Source organism: Eucyclogobius newberryi, unplaced genomic scaffold (genome assembly GCF_026437365.1).
Source record: "Eucyclogobius newberryi isolate DKJ021-1_F unplaced genomic scaffold, fEucNew1.0.hap1 SCAF_4, whole genome shotgun sequence".
NCBI classification, from domain to species: domain Eukaryota; kingdom Metazoa; phylum Chordata; class Actinopteri; order Gobiiformes; family Gobiidae; genus Eucyclogobius; species Eucyclogobius newberryi.
This window is the reverse complement of record NW_027316056.1, coordinates 35,798,493-35,825,885: the sequence shown is the minus strand read 5'-3', so window position 1 is coordinate 35,825,885 and position 27,393 is coordinate 35,798,493. Positions and strand designations below refer to the sequence as shown.

The following is a 27,393-nucleotide window of genomic DNA, read 5'->3' as shown; positions in this document are numbered from 1 at the left end:
TTTATTTTTGAAAAGTGCAGCGTGTAAAAGTATTTGGCCGCCTGAGTGAATACTTTGTGGAACGATTACAGCTGAAAGTCTCATGAGGTTTGTCTGGGACTTCTTATGGCTCTTTTTCAACAATGGCTTCTTCTTGTCGCTCTTCATAAAGAACATTTGTGTAGAGCACGACTGATAGTTGTCCTGGACAGAGTCCCTGTCCTCCTGAGCTGTGGATCTCTGCAGCTCCTCCAGAGTTCCCATGAGCCTCTTGGTTCATCTCTGATCAGAGCTCTGCTTGTTCAGATGTGAGTTTTGGTGGACGGCCATGTCTTGGTTTGTAGTTGTGCCAGACTCTTTCCATCTCCAGATGATGGATTGAACTGTGCTCTGTGGGACATGTTTTTATGACCTAAACCTGCTTTGAACTTCTCCACATCTCTCTCCCTGACCTGTCTAGAGTGTTTCTTGGACTTCATGATGCTTTTCTCTCTCAAACATTCTCATGATAAACATCTGTGGCCTTCACAGAACAGCTGCATGTATATAAGACTAGATTACACACAGATGGATTCTTTAGGTCAGGTAGGTCCAGTCCTTGTTGGCCTCCGGCTTCCTGCTGTTGTTCCAAACAACTAAAAATAGAACTTTTTACTGTAAAATTGGAAACATCCAAGCATTTTAATGTTATACCAACCTAATATGAATGTTCCAACTCTTATTAAAGGTGTGGAGGCTCACATCGTACAAGCTTCAAAATGTGGCCCTCGGTGTAAAAGGTTTGGACGTTCCTGATCTAAGTTCAGTCTTTCAACAATCATCAGGAAACTTCTGACAACATCTGGAGACACTCGGGGCAAAGAGGCTGAATACTTTTGCACGCTGCACTTTTCAGTTTGTCATTTTTTCAATCTGGAAAACATTGTGAAGCCGCTTTGTTGCTCGTTCACTAAAAACGCCAACACAATATATCTAAGTTCCAGGGGTATGAACACTTTTGCAGGCCACGCTCGATAGCATTCCTTTTATAAACGTCACATTCACGACACTGAAGCGAGATTTATGTTTTAGCACAGTAATAGCAGTTAAAAGTCAAACCATAAATAACGAGTTTCACCACATTTCAGGAACGTTTTTATGACCATTACGTCTTGTAAATCTGCGACTCACTGTGATTGAAACTGAGCTTGATCCATCCTCTCGCTCGTCCTCGTCTTCACCGCTTTCCTCTGCTTTTACGGCCTCGGTCGTGTCCCAGTCCAGTCACGGGACGTTTGTTTGCGTTTCAGACCGAGATGCTGCTCCAACACCAGTCCAACCCGTGCATCTCTGACGCCGCGGGGAAAACCCCTCTGGACCTGGCGTGCGAGTTCGGACGCGTCGGAGTGAGTTTCACACAGTTCCACACCTTCATCTGAGCATAAAGACAGGATGCGGATTACCTTCACCTCAAAGCTATTGTTGTTAGCTTGTTTTAGTGTCCTCTGCTGGCAGCAATGGTGAAGTAATGTTTGAATTCCTTTTATCATTTTTTAGTTTAAGTGTTTTTATTGTTCTCCATTCAGGCTTAGACGTGCCTGAAATGCACTTTAAAGACCCCAAGTTATTGTGAGATATGACTGTATTTCTGCTGTTTACTTCAGTCAATGACTTAAAGTGACGTATGACAGGTTTTTATGATGTTCTAATTTTGACTTTACTTGGTGCATTTGTACCTGTTGTACATATAAATGATAGTTTTACACCAATCGAGCAGGTATTTGTGGAGAGAATTTCCAAAAATCTGTAGAAGATGACAGGAAGTGACATCACACCAGGAACACTCTTTCATTCCAGTCAATGTTCCTGCAGAATTTACACAAAGAAGCAACTTTTTTGACTCTCTAAACATGAATTCAACAAAATAAAGTCACTCTCATATTTTTATTTGAAAAAAAAAAAAAAAAAAAAAACGTGACATTAGATGAGTTTTTTCCCAGTGTGATGTCAAGTACAAACAGGAAGTGAAATTATAAACCTAAAAATGTGCTATTCTGTGATTCAAAACAATTAATCTGAACTGCATTTTTGTTCAGTGAGTCTTTAAACAGTATCACAAAACATTCATTTGCTTGTAAAACCTGCCTCTTTTCCTGTTATGTATATATATGTATTTCTGCATAAATAAATACTGGTGTGGTTGTGTTCCAGGTGGTCCAGCTGCTGCTCAGCAGTAACATGTGTGCGACCATGCTGGAGCCCAAGCCCTCCGACCCCAACGGCGTGTCGCCCCTGCACCTGGCCGCCAAAAACGGCCACATCGACGTCATCAAGTGCGTCGCGTTCGTACCTTGTGCTCATTTCTTTCCTTTCAGTTTCGCCTTGTCGTTGTCGGGGGGAAAACTGACAAACCCTAAAAACCAAAACCGTCGTTTTACCGTTTACCGTATTTTCCGGACTATAAGTCGCACCATCCAAAAAAATACATAATAGAGAAGAAAAAAACATATAAGTCGCACTGGAGTATAAGTATATAAGTATAAATATAAGTATAAGTCGCACCCTGGCCAAAAAAAATCATAATAGAGAAGAAAAAAAAAACATATAAGGAGTATGAAATGCAGTTGCAAGTGTGAAAATAACAAACAATATCACATATAAGTCGCTCCAAAGTATAAGTATTTAAGTATGAATATAAGTATAAGTAGCACCACCCAAAAAAATACATAATAGAGAAGAAAAAAACGTATATAAGTCGCACTGTATAAGTATAAGACGCACCCCGGCCAAAACTATGAAACAAGGTGCGTCTTTTAGTCCGGAAAATACGGTAATCAAGCCAAACTCAAATAACATGTGACCAAATTCAAACCAAACTTTCGTATTTAGTTTTATTTTTTATTTACGTGTTGTGGGCGTGTGTTTCATTTGAACACATTTTATCGCTTCTTAAACACGATTTTTTTCTTCTTCTTTGTTTCGGCGCAGGCTGCTGATCCAGGCCGGCATCGACATCAACCGGCAGTCGGAGTCGGGCACAGCGCTGCACCAGGCCGCCCTCTGTGGGAAGACGGAGGTAGTGCGCCTGCTGCTGGACGTGAGTCTCTCTTTCTCCTCTGACCGTAACAGCAGAACAACAACAAGAGAAGAGCGAGAGTTCAGCGGATTGAGTCAAAGCGAAACCGAGTGAACAACAGCAGACGTCCTGTTTGGATGGACCGCCCCCCCCTGCTCCCCTCGTCCCCCCGACCCCGCCCCCGACGCCAGTGCCGAGCGCAAATATTTGTGCAGAGATAATCCCAGAGCAAATAGATCTAGTCCGGTGGGGGATGCTGCCTCCTCTAAATGTGTCACGCTGCACATTTGTAGATGAATATTTCAGCGTGCGTAAATGTCATGCACATTTAATGGAGACGGAGCAGACAGAAGTAGTAGTAGAAGTATGTGTGAAAAGTACTGCACAGACGCTCACAGAAATGCTGAAGGCGTGAATAGTGAAGGTTTATTGCAGCAGTGGTGACGTTTAGCTCGTCAATTTACAGTCCGACCAAATTCTGATTGAATAATAGTGTTAATCTGATCGAGCGTTTGGAGATCAGCCTCATTATGTTTGAATGAATTTGTTGTTTATTAAGTACATTACAGTATTTATCGTCTTTCTTTGCAATAAAAAGTGGCACTGAACCCGTAGGTCACTGGGTTTGTGGGTAATACTGTCTGTAATTATGACTTTTAACATAATCTCTCATGTGTTTTGATCATTATCACGACCAAACAGACAAACTATTTATGATTTCTAACTGTCATACTCTGTATTTGTTAATAATCTCTGTCTAGAAGCAAGTCACTATATTCTAACCTTCATTTGGTTAGAAATGTATTAATGTAACAATCAAGTCAATAAACAAACTAGAATTTTGTGCAAAATTTGATACATTATCGAAGAACTAAATTTGTGGTCCCATTTCAAAAGGAGTGACCACTTTATTTACATGTGTGTTACATGTGTGTTTTATGTGTATTACATGTGTGTTACATGTGTGTTTTATGTGTATTACATGTGTGTTACATGTGTGTTTTATGTGTATTACATGTGTGTTACATGTGTGTGTGTGTTACATGTGTGTTATATGTGTGTTACATGTGTGTTACATGTGTGTTACATGTGTGTGTTGCATGTGTGTTACATGTGTGTGTGTGTTACATGTGTGTTACATGTGTGTTACATGTGTGTGTTGCATGTGTGTTACATGTGTGTGTGTGTTACATGTGTGTTATATGTGTGTTATGTGTGTCTGTGTGTGTGTTACATGTGTGTTTTATGTGTGTTACATGTGTGTTACATGTGTGTTTTATGTGTATTACATGTGTGTTACATGTGTGTGTGTGTGTTACATGTGTGTTTTATGTGTATTACATGTGTGTTACATGTGTGTGTGTATTACATGTGTGTTACATGTGTGTGTGTGTGTTGCATGTGTGTTACATGTGTGTGTGTATTACATGTGTGTTACATGTGTGTGTGTGTGTTGCATGTGTGTTACATGTGTGTGTGTGTTACATGTGTGTTATATGTGTGTTATGTGTGTCTGTGTGTGTGTTACATGTGTGTTTTATGTGTGTTACATGTGTGTTACATGTGTGTTTTATGTGTGTTACATGTGTGTTATATGTGTGTTACATGTGTGTTACATGTGTGTTTTATGTGTGTTACATGTGTGTTACATGTGTGTTTTATGTGTGTTACATGTGTGTTTTATGTGTGTTACATGTGTGTTACATGTGTGTTTTATGTGTGTTTTATGTGTGTTTTATGTGTGTTATATGTGTGTATGTTACATGTGTGTTACATGTGTGTTACATGTGTGTTACATGTGTATTACATGTGTGTTTTATGTGTGTTATATGTGTGTATGTTACATGTGTGTTACATGTGTGTTACATGTGTGTTACATGTGTATTACATGTGTGTTTTATGTGTGTTATATGTGTGTATGTTACATGTTTGTTATATGTGTGTTACATGTGTGTTACATGTGTGCAGAGCGGCATCAGTGCAGGGGTCAGGAACACGCTGAGCCAGACGGCACTGGACATCGTGAATCAGTTCACCACAACACAAGCCAGTCGAGAGATCAAACAGCTGCTGCGAGGTACAACACACACACACACACACACACACACACACACCAACACACACACACCAACACACACACACACACACACACACTCACACACAGAGAGAAACAAACACACAGACACACACACGCACGCTCGCAAGCACGCACACATTTTTAGTGAAAAATAATCTGTATTGAGCTTGAAGAGCTGCAGCATAAACGTGCTAAAGTTTGTGCCACTTTAGTGTGTGAAGTAGATGAAATGGTGAAAATGACCAGATTGTGTTACTTCAAACTGAATGATGTTAAACTCTAAACACTTTGTCGATTGGACTGATTGGAGCCTCTAGTTTTGCAGCTCAGAACGTTCCACAAACTGAACTGAAACTTAACGAGCTTTTACAGCGTTTTCGCTCTGGACAAAACGACAAAACGACAAAACGACAATCCTAAGAACGTAGTTTGTGCCTCTAAAAGTACTTTTATGGTACAGTATTTTTTTGCAACGCTTTTATTCTCATGTCTTTGTGTCTGTCACTTGGATGTTGTAACGTGCGCTGCAGAGATCTAGTTCTTATCGGGTTCAAATAAAGGTTTATGAATACATAATTTAATAAATACAAAAATGCAAAAATAAATAAATAAATAAAAACATAATAAATACATACAGAAATAATAGATGGATAAACAAATAATCCATAAATAATAAATACAAAAATGCATGAATAAACAATTTAATAAAAAATTATACATACATAAATAATAAATAAATACATAATACGTGCATAGTAAATAATAAATACATAGATACATACAAAAATACATAAAGACATAAGTAAATAAACATGAGTCCGTATGTTGTATCAAAATATGTATGATATATTTAGATCCATCTTTCCTTAACATGTAAAATGTAAAAAAAAATATCACTTTTCACAATTAATAATCGATTGTCAACAAATTATTTTGAGGGATGTGTAAGAATGGGACAATAGCAGACAGGGGGCGGCGATTAGCTGGCCGGTTAGCTCGCCGGTTAGCTCGCTGGTTAGCTCGCTGGTTAGCTCGCTGGTTGGCTCGCCGGTTAGCTGGCCGGTTAGCTGGCTGGTTAGCTCGCTGGTTAGCTCGCTGGTTAGCTCGCTGGTTGGCTCGCCGGTTAGCTCGCCGGTTTGCTCGTGAGCAACGGGTACAGTTTGGGTCGGATTTTATTGAATTAATTGTTATTTATTTCACCTTTATTTTACCAGGAAAGTCCCATTGAGATCACAATTATTCTCTTAAGCTCAGTCAAAACATGGTCACATGTTTAGACGCAAGCGCAGATTCCAAACCTGTTACAAAGTCGCCAAAGAGACACTTTAATATAAAATGTGGAGCTTTGAACAGTGTCAAAGTGTTAATCGATTAAAATACTGTATTTTCCGGACTATAAGTCGCACTGGAGTAGAAGTCGCACCAGCCAAAAAATGCATAATAGAGAAGAAAAAAACATATATAAGTCGCACTGGAGTATGAAATGAAGTTACAAGTGTGAAAATAACCAATAATGTCACATATAAGTCGCTCCGGAGTATAAGTATGTAAGTATAAATATAAGTAAGTTGCACCCCGGCCAAAACGATGAAAAAAGGTGCGACTTATAGTCCGGAAAATACGATATCCTTAAAGTAAACAGTTGGGAGCCAATTTTGCTTTGGAAACATGCCAACGCTTTACAGTATCTAATATATTCTAATTCCACGTTCATTTTTCTGCTTAATAGATTCAGAAGGTGTAAACTCACATCATTCCATCCGCGTGTTCCAACTCAGACTTAACAGCGCATAAATCGAGACGTCTGCAGGACAAATTCTCACGCGTGGGCGACGGGATAAACGCACCAAGAAAGAAACACCTTTTCACATATTCATATTGCATTTCGCGGCGGGCATTTCCTGCGTTTTTTGTTCGTCGCTAACGGCTTTTTGCCTTTCCCCTTGCAGACGCGTCGGCCGCCATGCAGGTGCGGGCGCTCAAGGACTACTGCAACAACTACGACCTGACCAGCCTGAACATCAAAGCGGGAGACATCATCACGGTAAAGTCACGCCGGGGCCCCTGAGCTGGCCCCTGGGCAGAGGGACGGGTACACATGAAGATGGACGTTCATGTTTTAATCTAATTAGTAGATTTTAAACCCGTCCAAGTGCTGTAACACTTGAGGGACTGAACTATGACCCGCTGAGTCGTACAAGAGTGCCCCGCCCTTCACATCTGTCTATAAAGGTCTATCAGGGTTTTGTGCATAATAAGACATGATATTATGTTTTAGATGTTGATTAATCCAGATGTCACTGATGTTCCCGTGGACAGTTACAGAACAGAACTATTATTATTGTAATACTTTGCTCTCGTTTGCTTATGAAGGTGTGAATCTGAATGAATCGACTGATATTTACTAAAACGTGTGTATTTGAGGTCTTATCCTTCAAAAACAGAAGTGCCATCCATCCGTTTGTCGTTTTCCGCGTATCCGGGGCCGGCTCGCAGCGTTAGCATCGTTAGCAGCCTGAGCAGGACTTCCAAACTTCCCTCACCCCCAGACACTTCCTGCAGCTCCTCCGTAGGGGTCCTGAGGCGTTCCCAGGCGTCCAGGAGGCTCCAGAAGAGACGCCCGAGGAGAAGCGGCTCCACTCCGAGCTCCTCCAGTGTCTCTAAGGGAGCGCCCTGCGGAGGAAACTCATCAAAGTACAGCAGCAGATTCCTGACTGCAGTTTTGCTCTTTGTCCGTCAGGTATTGGAGCAGCACTCTGACGGCCGATGGAAAGGCTGTATCCACGACAACCGCACGGGGAACGACCGCGTGGGCTACTTCCCCTCCAACATGGTGGAGGTCATCAAGCGGGCAGGTGACCACCGACCCTCAGCTGCTCCGGGGCTGAGGACGCTTTAGCGATAGTCACAAGCCGCTTCCTGTGCCTGTCAGTCTGCCCCTGCCGTCTGTGTCATCACCAAACACTGCCCCCTAGTGTCTGTTTCTGTCCCTGCACCTCGCTCCCTCTGTCCGGCCCCTCTCTACTGACCCCCTGAGGCAGAGTGCAGTCACTTTTTTATTTATTTTTAGCTATGATGTTGCTGGTACTTCAAAAACATGTTCCATAACTCAGATTTAAAGGTCCACTATGTAACTTTTCTGCTTGAGCGTCGCTATAACGTGTGTGATAGAAATGCACTTTTAGTTTTTTGTTTTGTTGTTTTTTTCCAATTACAGGTGTTTTCTTGTGTTGCAAAATGTCGATTCTTACCGTGAGCGGCGTCGCCTCTCCACAGATCAGACCTGTAACGTGGATATAGATACGTTTAACGCCGTAGAGACAGGCAGGTGGTGAACCCTGGACGAGAAATGCACCTTTAAAATGTTTTGCGTCCGTTTATTTGGAGTTTAGATTCATAAATTACCGATTTTTCTTGATACGGTCTAAAGTCACTGCCCTCTGCATTGACCTCTTGACCTCTTACCCGCCTGGCATTTCCTGTTACAGCTGAAGTAAGACGCTTGTTTGTTTGTTTTCGCTTTTGCTTTATGACTTTTAATTACAATTTGATTCCACTTTAATTTGTACTATATATATTCTCTGTGGATATATGGATGTGTTCTTTTCTTTTGATTCTTTTTCTTGTTACTGATCAGTTTGTTGTTGTTGTTTTGCCCCGGCCCCTCCCCGCCTCCCTGCCCAGGCCACTCCCCCTCCCAGCCGTGCCACACCCTCCTCCTCCGCCGACCCAGCCCCTGTCCCGTAGGCCCTACCAACGGACACCCGCCGCCCTCCAAAGCCCTGCCCCTGCCCCTGCACCTGCCCACCCCGGCCCTGTCCCACACCTCGTCCCCGGCCCCCTTCTCCTCGTTCGGCTACGTGCCCTTGTCCATCTCGCCTCCGCCTCTGTCTCTGTCCACTCCCCCTCTGTCCTCCTCTCCTCCTCCTGCTCCTCCTCCTCTCCCTCTCTCCACTTCTCAGGAGCGACACGATCAGACAGGTACATGTAGACTCCCTTCACCTGTCGTAGTAAGAGTAAGTTGTCCCCCTCCCTCTGTGTCCACAAGGGGGCGCTGACTGTCAGGGCTTGACATTAACTCCTCCACAACCAGGTTTAGAGCTCGATAACTGCCATTGTTCAGGCCACGATTCAAGATTTTCCTCACACAGATCTTCAGTGTGTCATTGTTCCTCACACAGATCTTCAGTGTGTCATTGTTCCTCACACAGATCTTCAGTGTGTCATTGTTCCTCACACAGATCTTCAGTGTGTCATTGTTCCTCACACAGATCTTCATGTGTCATTGTTCCTCACACAGATCTTCAGTGTGTCATTGTTCCTCACACAGATCTTCAGTGTGTCATTGTTCCTCACACAGATCTTCAGTGTGTCATTGTTCCTCACACAGATCTTCATGTGTCATTGTTCCTCACACAGATCCTCAGTGTGTCATTGTTCCTCACACAGATCTTCAGTGTGTCATTGTTCCTCACACAGATCTTCAGTGTGTCAATGATCTGGCCCTTCTCAAACACACTGACATCTCATCCATGACCACGGGATTCGTCTTTCCACGCAGCTGTTTCAGAAATGCATCAGTCGAGTTTAAATACTGAAAGATCATCCTCTTCAGCAGTATCCAAGTGGCGCCTGCTTGTCTCCATGGAGATGTATACATTTATTGCCATACAGAACCATTCCATCTCCATGGAGACAAGCAGGTCCAGAAAGGTTCCACAGTGTTAATGTCAAGCCCGACTGACCCTCGTCATAATCCTCTGTCAGAATGTGTTATACCCAATATTAGAGATATTGTAGTTTAATACTTTTCATATTTAATAACTCCATCATGTTATTGATTCAATGCGACGCAAACATCAGATAATGATTGGTTAATATGGATCGTCCATTGAATCGATAAAGCGTCCTCTATATCTGCACATGATATGAGCAAGTGAGGTCACATGGGGCAGAACAAGCCACACCCCTAAACCGCTCAGTGTTACAGTAATGCTAAAGTGGGAGGCGGCCACAATCTGCTTTATTTATGTATAATTACAGACGCTCAGATGTAAAGAATATAGACATTATTAATATAACGGGTGAAGAACGAGACCTTTGGATTTGAGAGTGACCACTACATGTGTCATCCACGTGTGTGTGTGTGTGTGTGTGTGTGTGTGTCTGTGTGTGTGTGTGTGTGTTAATGACACTAACACATGTGTGTGTGTGTGTGTGTGTTAATGACACTAACACATGTGTGTGTGTGTGTGTGTGTGTGTTAATGACACTAACAGGTGTGTGTGTGTTAATGACACTAACACATGTGTGTGTGTGTGTGTGTTAATGACACTAACACATGTGTGTGTGTGTGTGTGTGTGTGTTAATGACACTAACACGTGTGTGTGTGTGTGTGTGTGTGTGTTAATGACACTAACACACGTGTGTGTGTGTGTGTGTGTGTGTATGTGTGTTAATGACACTAACACACGTGTGTGTGTGTGTGTGTTAATGACACTAACACACGTGTGTGTGTGTGTTAATGACACTAACACACATGTGTGTGTGTGTGTGTGTGTGTGTGTGTTAATGACACTAACACACATGTGTGTGTGTGTGTGTGTGTGTTAATGACACTAACACAATGTGTGTGTGTGTGTGTGTGTGTGTTAATGACACTAACATATGTGTGTGTGTGTGTGTTAATGACACTAACACGTGTGTGTGTGTGTGTGTGTGTTAATGACACTAACACACATGTGTGTGTGTGTGTGTGTGTGTTAATGACACTAACACAATGTGTGTGTGTGTGTGTGTGTGTGTTAATGACACTAACATATGTGTGTGTGTGTGTGTTAATGACACTAACACGTGTGTGTGTGTGTGTGTGTGTTAATGACACTAACACACATGTGTGTGTCAGGGTCCCGCACTGCAGATGCGAGTCCTCAGGGATCTCCCACTCTGTGTGGACAGAGCAGCACGTGTGAGGACATCTGGGTGCTCCGGAAGCCTCTGCAAGGTGAGAAGCACCCTCATGGATCTACTATGTACTTGTACTACTGTGTACTTGTACTACTGTGTACTTGTATCTTATCACCAAATACTAGCAAATGTGTTTGTCTTCTTTAAAATAGGGTTGTCACGACCCTAACGTCTCAAACTTTATTGTTAAACTTAAGTCGCTCGATAGCTGCAATTTTTAGAGTTTAACGTCCAACTTCAGTCTGACTGTAATGTTCTGTTTAATGTCTGTTATTGGTTTGTGTCATATGCAACACAATAAATGCACTTTCTTTACGTCACTCCGTGTTCTCATTCTAGTGCTGATGAAGCTCAAGTCTAAACCTGTTCAGGAAATGTTATTTACACATTTATTCTCTTTCGTTCTGATCCATGTCCTTCGTACACTTCTCTCTCCGGCGCCTCGTACACTTCTCTCTCCGGCGCCTCGTACACTTCTCTCTCCGGCGCCTCGTACACTTCTCTCCGGCGCCTCGTACACTTCTCTCTCCGGCGCCTCGTACACTTCTCTCTCCGGCGCCTCGTACACTTCTCTCCGGCGCCTCGTACACTTCTCTCTCCGGCGCCTCGTACACTTCTCTCTCCGGCGCCTCGTACACTTCTCTCTCCGGCGCCTCGTACACTTCTCTCTCCGGCGCCTCGTACACTTCTCTCCGGCGCCTCGTACACTTCTCTCTCCGGCGCCTCGTACACTTCTCTCTCCGGCGCCTCGTACACTTCTCTCCGGCGCCTCGTACACTTCTCTCCGGCGCCTCGTACACTTCTCTCTCCGGCGTCTCGTACACTTCTCTCTCCGGCGCCTCGTACACTTCTCTCTCCGGCGCCTCGTACACTTCTCTCCGGCGCCTCGTACACTTCTCTCCGGCGCCTCGTACACTTCTCTCTCCGGCGTCTCGTACACTTCTCTCTCCGGCGCCTCGTACACTTCTCTCTCCGGCGCCTCGTACACTTCTCTCCGGCGCCTCGTACACTTCTCTCCGGCGTCTCGTACACTTCTCTCTCCGGCGTCTCGTACACTTCTCTCCGGCGTCTCGTACACTTCTCTCTCCGGCGCCTCGTACACTTCTCTCCGGCGCCTCGTACACTTCTCTCCGGCGTCTCGTACACTTCTCTCTCCGGCGTCTCGTACACTTCTCTCCGGCGTCTCGTACACTTCTCTCTCCGGCGCCTCGTACACTTCTCTCCGGCGCCTCGTACACTTCTCTCCGGCGTCTCGTACACTTCTCTCCGGCGTCTCGTACACTTCTCTCCGGCGTCTCGTACACTTCTCTCTCCGGCGCCTCGTACACTTCTCTCCGGCGCCTCATACACTTCTCTCCGGCGCCTCGTACACTTCTCTCAGTTCATATAAAGAACATTCCGGGTTATTTGCTGTGGTTGTGCAGGTGGCGACCGCAGCGGCAGCGTGGGCAGCCTGGGCAGCGGCCGCTCCTCCAGCAGCTTGTCCGGCTCAGGGAACACCCACGTCCTGACCACGCCCGCACCCAGCCCCCACCCAGCACCCACCCACGGAGTCAACCCCCACGGCCTCAACGCCCCGGGACTGCACGCCCAGTCAGAGGGCGTCAAGGTGACCACACCTCATTACAACTCGTTATAGCGATAGCATTTAGCTTTTAGCACATGTACGAGGGCTGCGGTTTAGACTAAATCAGGTTTACTTCTTACAAAGGCAAATAAACGGTACTTTATTTATTCAGAGAAACTAATACTGTAAAACTAAACTAAACATTCCAATAGCACCAGATTTGCCCCGTACAGGTCAGACAACTCCATCCATCCATCCATCTTCTTCTGCTTTATCCGGGGTCGGATCGCGGGGGCAGCAGTCTGAGCAGGGACTCCCAGACTTCCCTCCTCCCCAGACACTTCCTCTAACTCCTCCGGGGGGATCCCGAGGCGTTCCCAGGCCAGCCGAGAGACATAGTCTCTTCAGCGTGTCCTGGGTCTTCCCTGGGGCCTCTTCCCGGTGGGACATGCCTGAAACACCTCGCCCAGGAGGCATCAGGAACAGATGCCCGAGCCACCTCAGCTGGCTCCTTTCGACGTGGAGGAGCAGCGGCTCTACTCCGAGCTCCCCCCCGCTCCTCACCCTATCTCTCAGGGAGCGCCCAGCCACACGGCGGAGGAAACTCATTTCGACCGCTTGTATCCGCGATCTTGTTCTTTCGGTCACTACCCAAAGCTCATGACCATAGGTGAGGGTAGGAACGTAGACCGACCGGTAAATAGAGAGCTTTGCCTTTCGGCTCAGCTCCCTCTTCACCACAACGGTCCGATGCAGCGACTGCATCACTGCAGCCGCTGCACCGATCCGCCTGTCGATCTCACGCTCCATCCTTCCCTCACTCGTGAACAAGACCCCGAGATACTTGAACTCCTCCACTTGGGGCAAGGACACCCCACCCACCTGAAGAGGGCAAGCCACCTTTTTCCGGTCGAGAACCATGGCCTCGGATTTGGAGGTGCTGATTCTCATCCCAGCCGCTTCACACTCGGCTGCAAACCGTCCCAGTGCATGTTGCAGGTCCGGGTTTGATGGAGCCATCAGGACAACATCGTCTGCAAACAGCAGAGATGAGATCCTGTGGTCCCCAAACCGGACACCCTCCGACCCCTGACTGCGCCTAGAAATTCTGTCCATAAAAACTATGAACAGAACCGGTGACAAAGGGCAGCCCTGGCGGAGTCCAACATGCACTGGGAACAGGTCTGACTTACTGCCGGCAATGCGAACACAGCTCCTGCTCCGGTCATACAGGGACCGGACAGCCCTGAGCAAAGGGCCCCGGACCCCGTACTCCCGGAGCACCCCCCAAAGGACACCCCGAGGGACACGGTCGAAAGCCTTCTCCAGATCCACAAAGCACATGTGGACTGGTTGGGCAAACTCCCATGAGCCCTCGAGCACCCGATGGAGGGTATAGAGCTGGTCCAGTGTTCCACGACCGGGACGAAAACCACTCTGCTCCTCCTGAATCCGAGGTTCGACTATCGGTCGGATTCTCCTCTCCAGTACCTTGGAATAGACCTTACCCGGGAGGCTGAGGAGTGTGATCCTTCTGTAGTTGGAACACACCCTCCGGTCCCCCTTCTTGAACAGAGGGACCACCACCCCGGTCTGCCAGTCCAGAGGCACGGTCCCCGAACGCCACGCGATGTTGCAGAGAGGTGTCAACCAAGACAGTCCTACAACATCCAGATACTTTAGGTACTCAGGGCGGATCTCATCCACCCCCGGAGCCCTGCCACCGAGGAGTTTGCGAACAACCTCAGTGACTTCAGCTTGGGTGATGGATGAGTCAGCCCCTGAGTCCCCGGTCTCTACTTCCTCTTCGGAAGACGTGACTGAGGGATTAAGGAGATCCTCAAAGTATTCCTTCAACCGTCCGACGACATCCCCAGTCGAGGTCAGCAGGCCTCCACCCGCACCGTAAACGGTGTTGGTGAGACACTGCTTGCCCCTCCTGAGGCGCCGGACGGTTTGCCAGAATTTCTTTGGTGCCGACCGATAGTCCTCCTCCATGGCCTCCCCGAACTCCTCCCCGGCCCGGGTTTTTGCCTCTGCGACAGCACGAGCCGCGGCTCGCTTGGCCTGCCGATACCCGTCGATGACCTCCGGAGACCTACAAGCCAGAGTGGCCTGATAGGCCTCCTTCTTTAGTCTGACGGCATCCCTTACTTCCGGTGTCCACCACCGGGTTCGGGGGTTGCCGCCACGACAGGCACCGGAGACCTTGCGACCACAACTCCGAGCAGCCACATCAACAATGGAGGCGGAGAACATGGTCCACTCGGACTCAATGTCCCCAACCTCCCCCGGGACATGGGAGAAGCTCTCCCGGAGGTGCGAGTTGAATACCCTACTGACAGAGGGCTCCACTAGAACCAACAGCTTCCTCCTCCGCCAGCGGATCCAACTCACCACCAGGTGGTGATCGGTTGACAACTCTGCCCCTCTCTTCACCCGAGTGTCCAAGACACGCGGCCGGAGGTCAGATGACACGACAACAAAGTCGATCATTGACCTCCGGCCTAGGGTGTCCTGGTGCTATGTGCACTGATGAACACCCTTGTGCTTGAACATGGTGTTCGTTGTGGACAATGCGTGGCTAGCACAGAAGTCAGACAACTCATTGAACTAAAATGCAGTTAAGATAAATGTCACAATTTTTTTAAATCTGACAAATAAAAATAGTTGAGAGCAACTTTATTTTGTTGAATTAATGTTTAAAGAGTCAAAAAAAGTGGTTTCTTTGTGTAAATTCTGCATAAACTTTGACTGGAATGAGTGTCCCTGGTGTGATGTCACTTCCTGTCATTGTCTACTGCTTTTTCAGCATTTTCTCCACAAATACCTGCTCGATTGGTGTAAAACCATCATTTGTATGTACAACAGGTATAAATACACCAAGTAAAGTCAAAATGAGAAAATCAAACGTAAATCAAAACGAAAATCATGACTGGAGTATTTCTAAATCAGGACTAACTCAAAAGAAGACAGGAAATGGCTAAAACATACAAACACTGGACCAGGAAGTGCCACCAGGATAACAACGGGCACAACCAAACCTGCATCACACCATAGCAAGTATATTATTCTAAAAAGTACATTTACTCAAAACTTCTACTCGGTTTACAGCAAAGCCACTAGTATTTGTGATTAGCTTCCACCTGCAAACACACGTCACTGCATCGCCTGCTCTGATTGGAAGGAACTCAAACTGTCGAACCCGTGACGTTTTGTACAAAAGACGGAGCTAAAACGCTGCTAATATTGCATTGTAAAAAAGCCGCTTGTAACTAGTACTCAATCTTTGAAAACGGCGCATGTACGTGTAATTGAGTACATTGTAAGCTATGTAACTGTACTTTTACTTGAGTACATTTGCCAGTACTCTTTCCACCACTGGCTAATAACTGAAAATACATAGAGCTACTGTAGTACAACACAGCCCTTCCTACAGTAAATCAATACAACTTTAAAACTGACTTTAAAATACACATACTTACAGCAGGATAGTTAGAAATTATAATGTATATTTTGTACATGTTTTATTTCAGTATTAATCATAGTTTTGATGTTTTGATTCTGTTTTTTATAAATATACATCTTAAACATGTCTTTACTTGATGCTTTTTGTATAACCACTGTTGTTTTATTCTTATGAAAGACTTCCTAAGTACTAAATAAAATGAACAATACTTTAATGCATGAGAACTGACTGTAAAGCTAATATATACGTTTATACTGCTCTGACGCTGATGTGACTTTCATATTTTCAGCTCCTGGCCACGGTGCTGGCCCAGTCGGTCAAGGCCAAGGAGCATCTCCTGGAGCAGTCTCAGTCTGTGGAGCAATCATCCAGTAAGAAACTCACAAAACAATTAAAATATAGACAATATAGACTAAGGCTTTGATCAATAGTTACTGTTAAATGTGCTGCGGACGTAATAACTCATTTAGAAATAGCTCCTAAAATATAAAATCACAATGTTGCAGCTTGTGTCATGTATCGAAATGTTCGGTATTGATATAATTGACCTTTATTAATAATCACTCTTTGTTTAAGCTTTCCACCGCTGCTAATGTGGCACAATGACACTTTTAGACGATTGTACCTGAAATAGAGCCTTTCACTGCCACGTTCAGTATCGACTGTAATAGTGAAACCAAAACGTGTCGCCACATTTATTCAGTGGAGATGGCATAAGATGAACAGCTTGACTTGATCCCACTTCCCACTCTCAAATACAGCCATGAGTCACTCGGCAACACTCGTCTGTTTGAAACCACGGCGACAGATGGAGAACGCTGAAGATAGAACAGAATGGACCTGGAACAGCTTCAAGTTCAACTCATGTATGTGTGTCTATGAGTATATTTGACTCCTTTGTCTTCTTTTGAAGGTTCTTCCGGCCACACAGTTCACGAGCAGCGGTCGTTTGAAAAGAAGACAGAGGAGGATGATGGGAAAGTGAGTTTTTCACACCGCGTCGAGTGTTTGGCAGCAGACGCACACGTGACCTGTGACCTTTGTGTTCAGAAACAAGCCGTGGTGTCCTGGCTGGGGGAGTTCCAGCTGCAGTTCTACACCACACACTTCCTTACGGCGGGATACGATCTAGAGACCATGGGCTGCATGACTCCTGAGGTAAGGTCATGACCCCTGACTCCGCCCACTGACCCGGGTCCTGGGCCTGTGTCGCTGAAGCTGCTCCGTGTGAGAAACATGTTTACATCAGATTTGTATCATGAATATTGAGGGGAAATTATCACTCACAAAAAAAGAAACGTTGACAATGTTGAGAATGTTCCAGAATAAAGAAGTGAGTGTGCTCTGGCGGCTTATAGACTTTATAGAAACCACAGAAAGCACAAAAGTAAACAGTGCCATGGTGATGAAAGGCTGCCTCCTCAATACAAAGTGTCCTACAGTATCTGGTGTGAGAACATTCGCGCTCATTCGACATAAACTGGACGAAATGGGACTCACATTATGGATCAGGTGCTCTAACCTTGTATTTTATTTTCATTTGGATGCATTATTCTAAAGACATCTCAATTAAAATACTTGTGAACCACACTCCGCCCACTCCGCACTTTCTTTTCCTTTTCTTTTTTTCCCTCTCTTTTCCTTTCTCTTTTTTTCTCTTTTGACAATGTTACTGGACTGTATCTTTATTTACACACACGTTTTGATTGGTCTGTGTTAAATCTTTCAATTAAAAAGTAATTTAAAAAAAGAAACCATGCGTGCTCTGTGTGTGAAGGACCTGACCGCGATCGGGGTCATGAAGCCCGGCCATCGGAAGAAGCTGTTGTCAGAGATCAGCAGGATGTTCTCCACAGACTGGCTCCCGCATCACAAGCCGGTGAGGACACGGGAACAGGTAGTAAAGTAATGATGTTGAGGTGTTGCGTGTTGAATGTGACACGTGTGTTCTTGTGCTCAGGCCAACCTGGCAGACTGGCTCTCTCATCTGGGGCTGAACCAGTACTACCAAGTTCTGGTCCAGAATGGATATGAAAATATAGATTTTGTGTCTGACATCAGCCTGGAGGACCTGCAGGAGATCGGCATTACAAAGCTCGGTGAGACATGACTTATTATTTTATAGAGATGTTCTGGGTTACGTAACACTACTACACTCTGTCCTCTCTTGTGGACAGCTTGGTGGGGGGTGCCACAAGGCTCAGCTTTAGGCCCCCTCTTGTTCAGTGTTTGTATGAATGATCTCCCGTCTGCCCTGAAGAGAACACGTCGTATACTGTGTGTTCATGCCAAATCCAGCTGCATCTGTGCTCCAAAGTGCATGAGAATATGGATGGACTGGATGCTGCGATCCTGTCGACACTAAATCTTAATCATTCTAATAATTCAATCAGCGTGTATTGTATATTTTTCTTCTGCACCTGAAATTATAATTAAGGGAGAAAAGTTGCAAGTAGTTTAATCAGTTAAATGTTTAGGTGTTAAAATGTCTGTTCATTTCGCTCATTTAGATTAATTCAACATTAAATGAGATGTAGCTGAGCTTTTTATGCATTTTCATATTACAACCAGACTGACTACAAGCTCGACAAGACAAAGCTTCAAAACACTCAAGATATTAGATTAGAAACCTATGTCACATCATTGTATTATTGTCAAGAAATATAAAAGGTTAATGTTTGAAAATGTCACAGCAGCAGGAGCCCGGAGCTCATTACCTTTCACTGTGAGGGAGTGATGCACTCTGGGACATTTAGATTCAACCTTAAGAAGTGGTTTGTAAATAACCAGGAGTGTCTGTAATAATGATGCCAATCATTGATGAGGTGCTCCCTCTGCTGGTGATCGATGTTGGTGTTTGCTTGTCTTTTTTAAAACTGTATTTTTAAATATTAAATGGTGGATGACCTGCTCATGTTCACCTGTCACTCTGAGCAGGCGTATAGCTATCTCTGTGCAATGTCCCTGCCAAATAGATCAAATTATTAAAATATTATGTTCAGTAAACCCTAACTTCCTAACTGACCCACACATATGTATGGTCCTCATGTCTCCATGTTCTGTGCTCTGCTCGTAACAGGCCATCAGAAGAAGCTGATGCTGGGAGTGAAGAGACTGAAGGAGCTCCAGAGAGGAGAGGTCAGCTCTGAGCATCTTCAGAGCCCCTCCACCACCCCGTCCAGCCCAGGGGTCAGCGCCGAGGTCAGCGCCGAGGTCAGCACCGAGGCCAGCGCCGAGGCCAGTACTGAGGCCAGTACTGAGGCCAGGAGGGAGGCCAGGAAGCAGAGGGAGGGCGCCCCCAGCCCCCTGGCCAAGCCTCGGCCAGGCCTCACAGCCTCTCAGACCCCGCCCCTCACACCCACACAGACTCCTCCCCAGACGCCCCCTCACAGCAGAGCACAGGCGTCCCCCAGAGCCAGGCCCCGGCCCTCCACCCAGAGCCCCTTCGACTCGCCGCTGCCCCTGCTGCAGCTGCCCAGTGAGGACGAGGAGAGGAGGAGGGCACACAGCCTGAGCGGCCCAGAGACTGACTCCAAATATGCCACCGTGTGTCGCAGCGCCTCCTCACACAACACTACTAATGATGTCACTGTCAACCGCAGCCAATCATCGGTCACGCTCCGCCCACGCCGCAAAGGCCGACCCCCCACACCACCCAAAAGATCCTGTTCTTCCATGACGGGGGCGGAGGAGGGCGAGGGGCAAGGGGAGGAGCTGCTGGGGCTGCCGGCCTACCGGGAGAGACGGGCCAGTGACTGTGGAGTCCTGGGAGCAGCACTCCGAGCGCAGTCTGCCGGCCTGGAGCGCTCCGAGGGGCCGTCAGGGAGCGTCCGCAGCCTGGCAGCCATGTTGGAGACCACCATGGTGGGAGGAGCCATGACTCTGCCCAGGAATATGGGCAGTAATCTTCCGGTGTGTTTTACCTGCATTTTTGTAGACACTGTCAAAATGAATGCGTTAACACACAACAGCTCCACACTGCAGCTCCACACTGCAGCTCCACACTGCAGCTCCACACTGCAGCTCCACACAGCAGCTCCCACACTGCAGCTCCACACTGCAGCTCCACACAGCAGCTCCACACAGCAGCTCCACACAGCAGCTCCCACACTGCAGCTCCACACAGCAGCTCCCACACTGCAGCTCCACACAGCAGCTCCACACAGCAGCTCCACACTGCAGCTCCACACAACAGCTCCACACAACAGCTCCCACACAGCAGCCCCCACACAGCAGCTCCACACAGCAGCTCCACACTGCAGCTCCACACAGCAGCTCCACACTGCAGCTCCACACAACAGCTCCACACAGCAGCTCCCACACTGCAGCTCCACACACAACAGCTCCACACACAACAGCTCCACACTGCAGCTCCACACTGCAGCTCCACACTGCAGCTCCCACACTGCAGCTCCCACACTGCAGCTCCCACACTGCAGCTCCACACAACAGCTCCACACAGCAGCTCCACACAGCAGCTCCCACACCGCAGCTCCACACAGCAGCTCCACACAGCAGCTCCACACAGCAGCTCCACACTGCAGCTCCACACAGCAGCTCCACACAGCAGCTCCACACTGCAGCCCCCACACAACAGCTCCACACAGCAGCTCCACACAGCAGCTCCACACTGCAGCTCCACACAGCAGCCCCCACACAGCAGCTCCCACACAGCAGCTCCACACAACAGCTCCACACAGCAGCTCCCACACTGCAGCTCCACACAGCAGCTCCCACACAGCAGCTCCACACAGCAGCTCCACACAACAGCTCCACACAGCAGCTCCACACAGCAGCTCCACACAACAGCTCCCACACAACAGCTCCACACAGCAGCTCCCACACAACAGCTCCACACAGCAGCTCCACACTGCAGCTCCACAATGCAGCTCCACACAGCAGCTCCACACAGCAGCTCCACACAGCAGCTCCACACAACAGCTCCACACAGCAGCTCCCACACTGCAGCTCCACACAGCAGCTCCCACACAACAGCTCCACACAACAGCTCCACACAGCAGCTCCACACAGCAGCTCCACACAGCAGCTCCACACAGCAGCTCCCACACTGCAGCTCCACACAGCAGCTCCCACACAGCAGCTCCCACACAACAGCTCCACACAGCAGCTCCACACAACAGCTCCCACACAACAGCTCCACACAGCAGCTCCCACACAACAGCTCCACACAGCAGCTCCACACAGCAGCTCCACACAACAGCTCCACACAGCAGCTCCACACAGCAGCTCCCACACAACAGCTCCACACAACAGCTCCCACACAACAGCTCCACACTGCAGCTCCACACAGCAGCTCCCACACAACAGCTCCACACAGCAGCTCCCACACAGCAGCTCAACACAATAGCTCCACACAGCAGCTCCACACAACAGCTCCACACAACAGCCCCCACACAACAGCCCCACACAGCAGCTCCACACAGCAGCTCCCACACAGCAGCTCCACACAACAGCTCCACACAGCAGCTCCCACACTGCAGCTCCACACAGCAGCTCCCACACAACAGCTCCACACAGCAGCTCCACACTGCAGCTCCACACAGCAGCCCCCACACAGCAGCTCCACACAGCAGCTCCCACACTGCAGCTCCCACACAGCAGCTCCACACAGCAGCTCCCACACAACAGCTCCACACAGCAGCTCCCACACAACAGCTCCACACAGCAGCTCCACACTGCAGCTCCACAATGCAGCTCCACACAGCAGCTCCACACAGCAGCTCCACACAACAGCTCCACACAGCAGCTCCCACACTGCAGCTCCACACAGCAGCTCCCACACAGCAGCTCCACACAGCAGCTCCACACAGCAGCTCCCACACTGCAGCTCCACACAGCAGCTCCCACACAGCAGCTCCACACAGCAGCTCCACACAGATGAAAGGTTTATAAATCAGACTGAAAGTGACACAGATGGAAAGTGAAATCAGTTTCATTGAAGTGTATACTTAGTCTTATTCACAGGAGCGTGTGATGGAGACTGTGTTTTAATGTTTTGGCCCCTGGGGTCTCTGCAGGTGAGCCCGCCCCTGCTGCACCGTCAGCCCGGTTCAGGAGGTCTCGGCCCTGAAGTGGACGACGTGCTCAATCGGCGCAGGACCATCGCCTTGACCGACGACCTCCCGTGCGACCAGGGCAACCAGTCTCCACGGCAACCGCCTCAGCAGCGCCCGGAGCCCCGCCCGCGCTCCACCGTCCTCTCGTCTTCGTCGGAGATCACAGACGGGACGGCCACGCTCAGGAGGAGACCCAAACCCTCCGACGCCCCCGCGACCGCCAACGCCGCCGACGCGACCGTGGCGACCGGAGCGGACACGGCCCACCGGATCCCCGACGCAAGCGATAAGCGAGCGGGCGCCAACGAGCCGCAGCAGAACGGCGGGGTGGTCCTGAGGAGGAGGCCCGTGTCGGACGCCCCGGAGCGGACGGAGACGTGCGAGTGGATGGAGGCGCGGAAGTCCCTCAAACCGCCCGTCTCGCCCAAACCGTCGGCGGTGAGGAGGGGCCAGGGCGACCCGACCACGCCCACGCGCAGGGTCCCTCTGCCTGGGCCCGAGTGCAGCGAGCCCGGCACCGCCCAGAGCCCCGGTGAGAGCCCGAGCACGCTGGTGTAGAGCCGCCGAGGGCCACAAATGTCCCGTCTCACCGGCGATTAATCGAGTGCTAATTGAGTTCCCCGAGAAACCCGCGGATTCATGCGCGACTGCTGCAAATACCTTGTTTTTTTTAACTGCCGTGTGCTGTGGTCGCTTTTCACCACAAACACGCGCAAACACACACGAAACTGATTTAAACTTATATCAGGCAGAAATAAGAGCGGTTGCCTCTCCACAGATCTGACCTGGTAAGATAAGTTTAATGCCATATTGTGGAACACTCGAGGCCCAGCAAACATCTCCGTGGAGCCTCCAGCAGCAGTCGCACAGTTTCACATTCAGTCCTTTAAAAGCTTAAAGGACACACATTATGAAAGATTTACTTTAATAACATTGTTCCCTCATCAAAAACACACTTACGACTGTAGCGTCCACAAACCACTGCCAGACCTATTCTGAGCATTTCTACCGTTTGTTTTGTGTGCCACCCCTCTCCTGTAGATGGCGCTCTAACACTCTGATGAGAGCGGGACTGCACTGTGTATAATCAAAAGACAACACCCATAATGCCCCGTGTGTCCCTTAAGATCTGCTAAACGACTTTAAAATGACTTATTGACATAGGACGTGTACAGCCTGGCCGGCCTGTTTGAGTCAAGGACAAATAAATCTATAAATACGATGAATAAAAAGTGATTCTGGTTTATTCTTTATTCTTCGATTGGATGACCTCCTCTCATTGGTGCGTCAGCTCGTTTGCATTTGAACCACGCCCGGCCCGGCTCATAAACCGCCCTATTTATTCCCGCCTTCTGATTTGAGTTCTCTTTGATTTGCTTATGTCTGCTTTATTTCTTTATTTGTTTGCGCAGAACCCAAACGCATCCCTCCTCCCGTCTCCCCCAAACCTCGAGGACCGCCGACGGCCCCCAAACCGGGCAAAGCGCTCGCCGCCTCCCCCTCCGCCTGCCCCAGTCCCGCCGCCACGAGCCCCTGCCCCAGCCCCAGCCCCGCCCCTACCCCGACCCCCCTGCAGACCCCGACCCCGGCGCCCCGACCCAGCTCGCCCGCCGCCCCCTTACCCGCCCCCGAGACCTCGTCGGCGGCCTCGCTCTCGCCGGGACTGCCCCTCACCTCTCCCTCTCCCGCCCAGAGCCCGTCCAGCCCCACCCCTCACCCGGTCAAGCCCCCACGCTCCTCCATCGCCGGGCTCTCCATCGACCTGAGCGGGCTGCGGGACCAGGAGGAGGAGCGGGAGGCCAGGGCCAGAGCGGAGGAGGAGGAGGGCGGTCAGAAGCAATCGAAGCCCGACCAATCGCAGACCGACGCGGCGGAGGGGGAGGAGCAGAGCCGCCTGGAGGAGACCAGCGCCTCATTGCCGGCTGCGCTGGAGGAGGCGGAGCATAGCATCACTGTGGACGACACGCAAAACGAGTGAGTTTATGTCTTTAGACACTTCAGGAGCTTGAGCTTCAGCTTCAGGGAGAACGCTCAGTGATCAATAGTTGGTTAAAGTGACGTATGACAGGTTTCTACCATTTTCTAATTTTGACTTTATTTGGTGTATTTAAACCTATTGTACATATAAATTATAGTTTTACATCAATCGAGCAGGTATTTGTGGAGAAAACGTTGAAAAATCTGTAGAAAATGACAGGAAGTGACATCACACCAGGGACACTCATTCCAGTCAAAGTTTATGCAGAATTTACACAAAGAAACAACTTTTTTGACTTTCTAAAATACTCTGCAAAATAAAGTCGCTCTCATATATTTTTTCATTCGTCAAATAAAAATAATGTTGACATTAGATGAGTTTTGGCCCAGTGTTTGCTGGGTAATTTCCTATTGTGATGTCATCAATTACAAACAGGAAGTGAAATTATAAACCTACAAAATGCGCTATTCTGCGATTACATTTTTATAATCTTTAGCGAAATTCAAAATCTTAACCGCATTTTAGTTCAACAAGTCGTGCGACCTGTAGGGGGCGCTTTAAATTGCCTTTTGCCTACGAGCTGTAAAACAGCTGCAGTACATCCAGAACGCTGCTGCTCGGGTCCTGACTAGAACCAGGAAGTATGAGCACATTAGTCCTGTTCTCAGGTCTCTGCACTGCCCCCTGTGGCTCAGAGAATAGACTTTAAAGCAGCTCTGCTTGTGTACAAGTCTCTCCATGGCCTAGCACCAAAGTACATCTTGGATATGTTAGTGCCATATGAACCATCTCGGACTCTGAGGACCTCAGGGACCGGCCTCCTGCTGGTGCCCAGAGTCAGGACAAAACATGGGGAATCTGCGTTTCAGTTTTATGCAGCTAAAATCTGGAACATTCTTCCTGAAGATGTGAGACAGGCTTCTACTCTGACAATGTTCAAATCTAAGCTAAAAACAGTTTTGTTTAGCTGCGCATATGACTGAAAGGATTTTTTCTTTGCACTCTTCTCTTTTGTTTGTGATTTTATTAGTTTAGAAAATCAGTTGGATTGATAATTTTTAATTTTGTTAATTTTATTGTATTTCTGTTTCTGTAATTTATTTGTGATTTGAATGCATTTTTCCTGCTGTGAAGCACTTTGAATTGCCTTGTGTATGAAATGTGCTCTACAAATAAACTTGCCTTGCCTTTTCTTACACTTTCACACACAAACGTCTTCACTCGAGGGCCTTGTTGTTAAGTAGCTGCTGAAATCATTTTTATGTATTAAAAACTTTACTTTGGGTTCTAAAACATAAAATACAAATGTCAAAAGTGTTTACGGTCAACATAACGCATTCATATTCTTTAGTAAAGTGTTGTTTCTGTCTCGCAGCTCGCTCTCCAACAAGAAGGCCGCCGTCTCCATCCTGGACGACATCGGCAGCATGTTCGACGACTTGGCGGACCAGCTGGACGCGATGCTCGACTGACCGCTCGCCCGCCCTCGCCCGGCCGACCGTCCTCCTCTTTTTTTCACCCCCAAACTGTGCAAACTTCCCGAGGCCCCGGCGCAGCTCCGTCTCCTGTAGCCAGACGGTTCCAGAGGAGGGTCCGCCACCGCCGCCGCTGCTGCTCCGCCCTCGCCTCCACACAACCGCTGACCTCTGCAGCCGCGCGGGACCGACAAGCACAAGCGTTTAAACTTCGCCCCCCCCGAGACTCTGGACGTCACAGAGAAGATGCTAACGCGCTAACACACGTGCGCGACGGGGGCGGGGGAAACGAAAAGACGCCGAACAACAAGCACATTAACGGACCCGAGAGGAGGAGAGTATTTTACGAAGCGCACGCGGTAACGGGCCGGTCGAAAAAGCAAACGTGTGCCCCCCCCCACCCTCCTGTATTTGCGTGGTCCGCGGCCCCTCTTCCGGTCACATGTCGGCGTCCGCGCTTTCTCGTGTCGTCGTTCTGCGTGCGTGTCGTCCTGCAAATGATGTCAGTGTCCTCCCCCCCCGCCCCGGGACCGTGCGGTCGTGTCCAAACTGCCCCGGCGATTGTGTAGATGTGACGCCCACGACTGTGACACGCAAACATACAACACACACGCACACACACACGCACTCACGCACACGCATGGAGACGCACACGGGGGCGTTAGCGACGACCACGCGCGCGGCAACGTGAACGCCAACGCGGGGTTTTAACCGGCCGCCGTGTCCCCGACATTCAGGATTCAAAGACGTGTAATCAAATGTGAAAAAGCACAAAATGGATGGTGAATATATAGCATATTTAAAGTATTTCTCTGTGTGTGTGTGTACTCTGTAAGTTATGCCAGCGTTTATACTTTTAAGCGTGTTCGACTTTTTGCGGGGGAAATGTTTGCGCTCCGATTGGCCGGCTCTCAGTCCCACTTCGCTTCTAATTTAGCCGTTTTATCAAGCGTCGAAGCTCCGGGATCAAAGCCGCTTCCTCCCGCCGATTGGCTCGCCCCCCAAGCCAATCCCCCCCCCCCGCCCGAGCGCGACACTTCTTCTTCTTCTTCCTCTTCTTCTTCTTCTGCCGTCTCTTTCCCGCCGCCACGCGAGACACGGACAGACACAAACAGACACGCCCACGTTCCCTCCGTCCCGCTGCAGTCGTGGTGTTTTCCAGGATAACCCTATATTTCCGTGCTTTGTATAGTCCACCCGGTCAGTATACACACGTCTATACAGTTTATGACGACGCCGGATATTTGAGCGTGTAGAGCTGGTGGCGCTTAGTGGAACTGGCGCGTTCTTTAGTCTTTCCGTCCTCCTGTAGCTCTTTTGGTTTCATCTCTCTGTGCCTTTAGTGTTCATTTAAACATATTTTATTTAATATTTATTTGTTTGTTCCCATTATTCTGCGTTTACCCTTCTGTGTCTGTGATAATATGAGCGGCTTGAACGCTTTCTTTTGTCTTTACGCCCGTTGGAGTTCACGCGTGCTCGGACAAAAGCCTTGAAGGGGCGTTCGGAGCCGGTGCACGTGGAAGGTTCTGGCGTTTTTTTCCCCCCCGTCAAGAGTCCACGCGTGTTGTTTTATGCTTTATGAAGACAACGCTACATCCCAGAGACTTCTAGCGTCACGAAAGCACAGTGTGTGGAGGTGAGCCGAGTGCGTCGTGGATGTGTCGTGTGCCATGTCCGGGTTAAAGGTCGTGTTTCTGCTGTGATGATGCATTCCTGTACAGGTCAGAATAAATGTATGAGAAAAA

The 27,393-nt window shown here is 48.3% G+C and overlaps 1 protein-coding gene across 2 annotated transcripts in view; it reads left to right on the top strand.

Annotated features, from left to right (window-relative positions):
• The window catches only part of LOC140377237 (uncharacterized), a 71,842-nt gene extending 46,149 nt beyond the window's left edge, over nt 1-25,693 (top strand). The window contains exons 5-22 of one of the 2 annotated variants that reach the window (XM_072462585.1): nt 1,269-1,364; nt 2,170-2,291; nt 2,947-3,055; nt 5,003-5,111; nt 7,061-7,155; nt 7,852-7,966; nt 8,796-9,092; nt 11,018-11,116; nt 12,504-12,688; nt 16,405-16,486; nt 17,029-17,096; nt 17,166-17,273; nt 17,893-17,994; nt 18,076-18,214; nt 19,195-20,027; nt 22,154-22,724; nt 23,605-24,166; nt 25,546-25,693. In XM_072462585.1, the coding sequence (XP_072318686.1) occupies nt 1,269-1,364; nt 2,170-2,291; nt 2,947-3,055; nt 5,003-5,111; nt 7,061-7,155; nt 7,852-7,966; nt 8,796-9,092; nt 11,018-11,116; nt 12,504-12,688; nt 16,405-16,486; nt 17,029-17,096; nt 17,166-17,273; nt 17,893-17,994; nt 18,076-18,214; nt 19,195-20,027; nt 22,154-22,724; nt 23,605-24,166; nt 25,546-25,642 (3,789 nt within the window). In that variant the 3' untranslated portion in view covers nt 25,643-25,693. The remainder of the gene's footprint in view (nt 1-1,268; nt 1,365-2,169; nt 2,292-2,946; nt 3,056-5,002; nt 5,112-7,060; nt 7,156-7,851; nt 7,967-8,795; nt 9,093-11,017; nt 11,117-12,503; nt 12,689-16,404; nt 16,487-17,028; nt 17,097-17,165; nt 17,274-17,892; nt 17,995-18,075; nt 18,215-19,194; nt 20,028-22,153; nt 22,725-23,604; nt 24,167-25,545) is intronic. The other variant, XM_072462587.1, reaches the window with a different exon arrangement.
• The last annotated feature ends 1,700 nt before the right edge of the window (nt 25,694-27,393 follow it).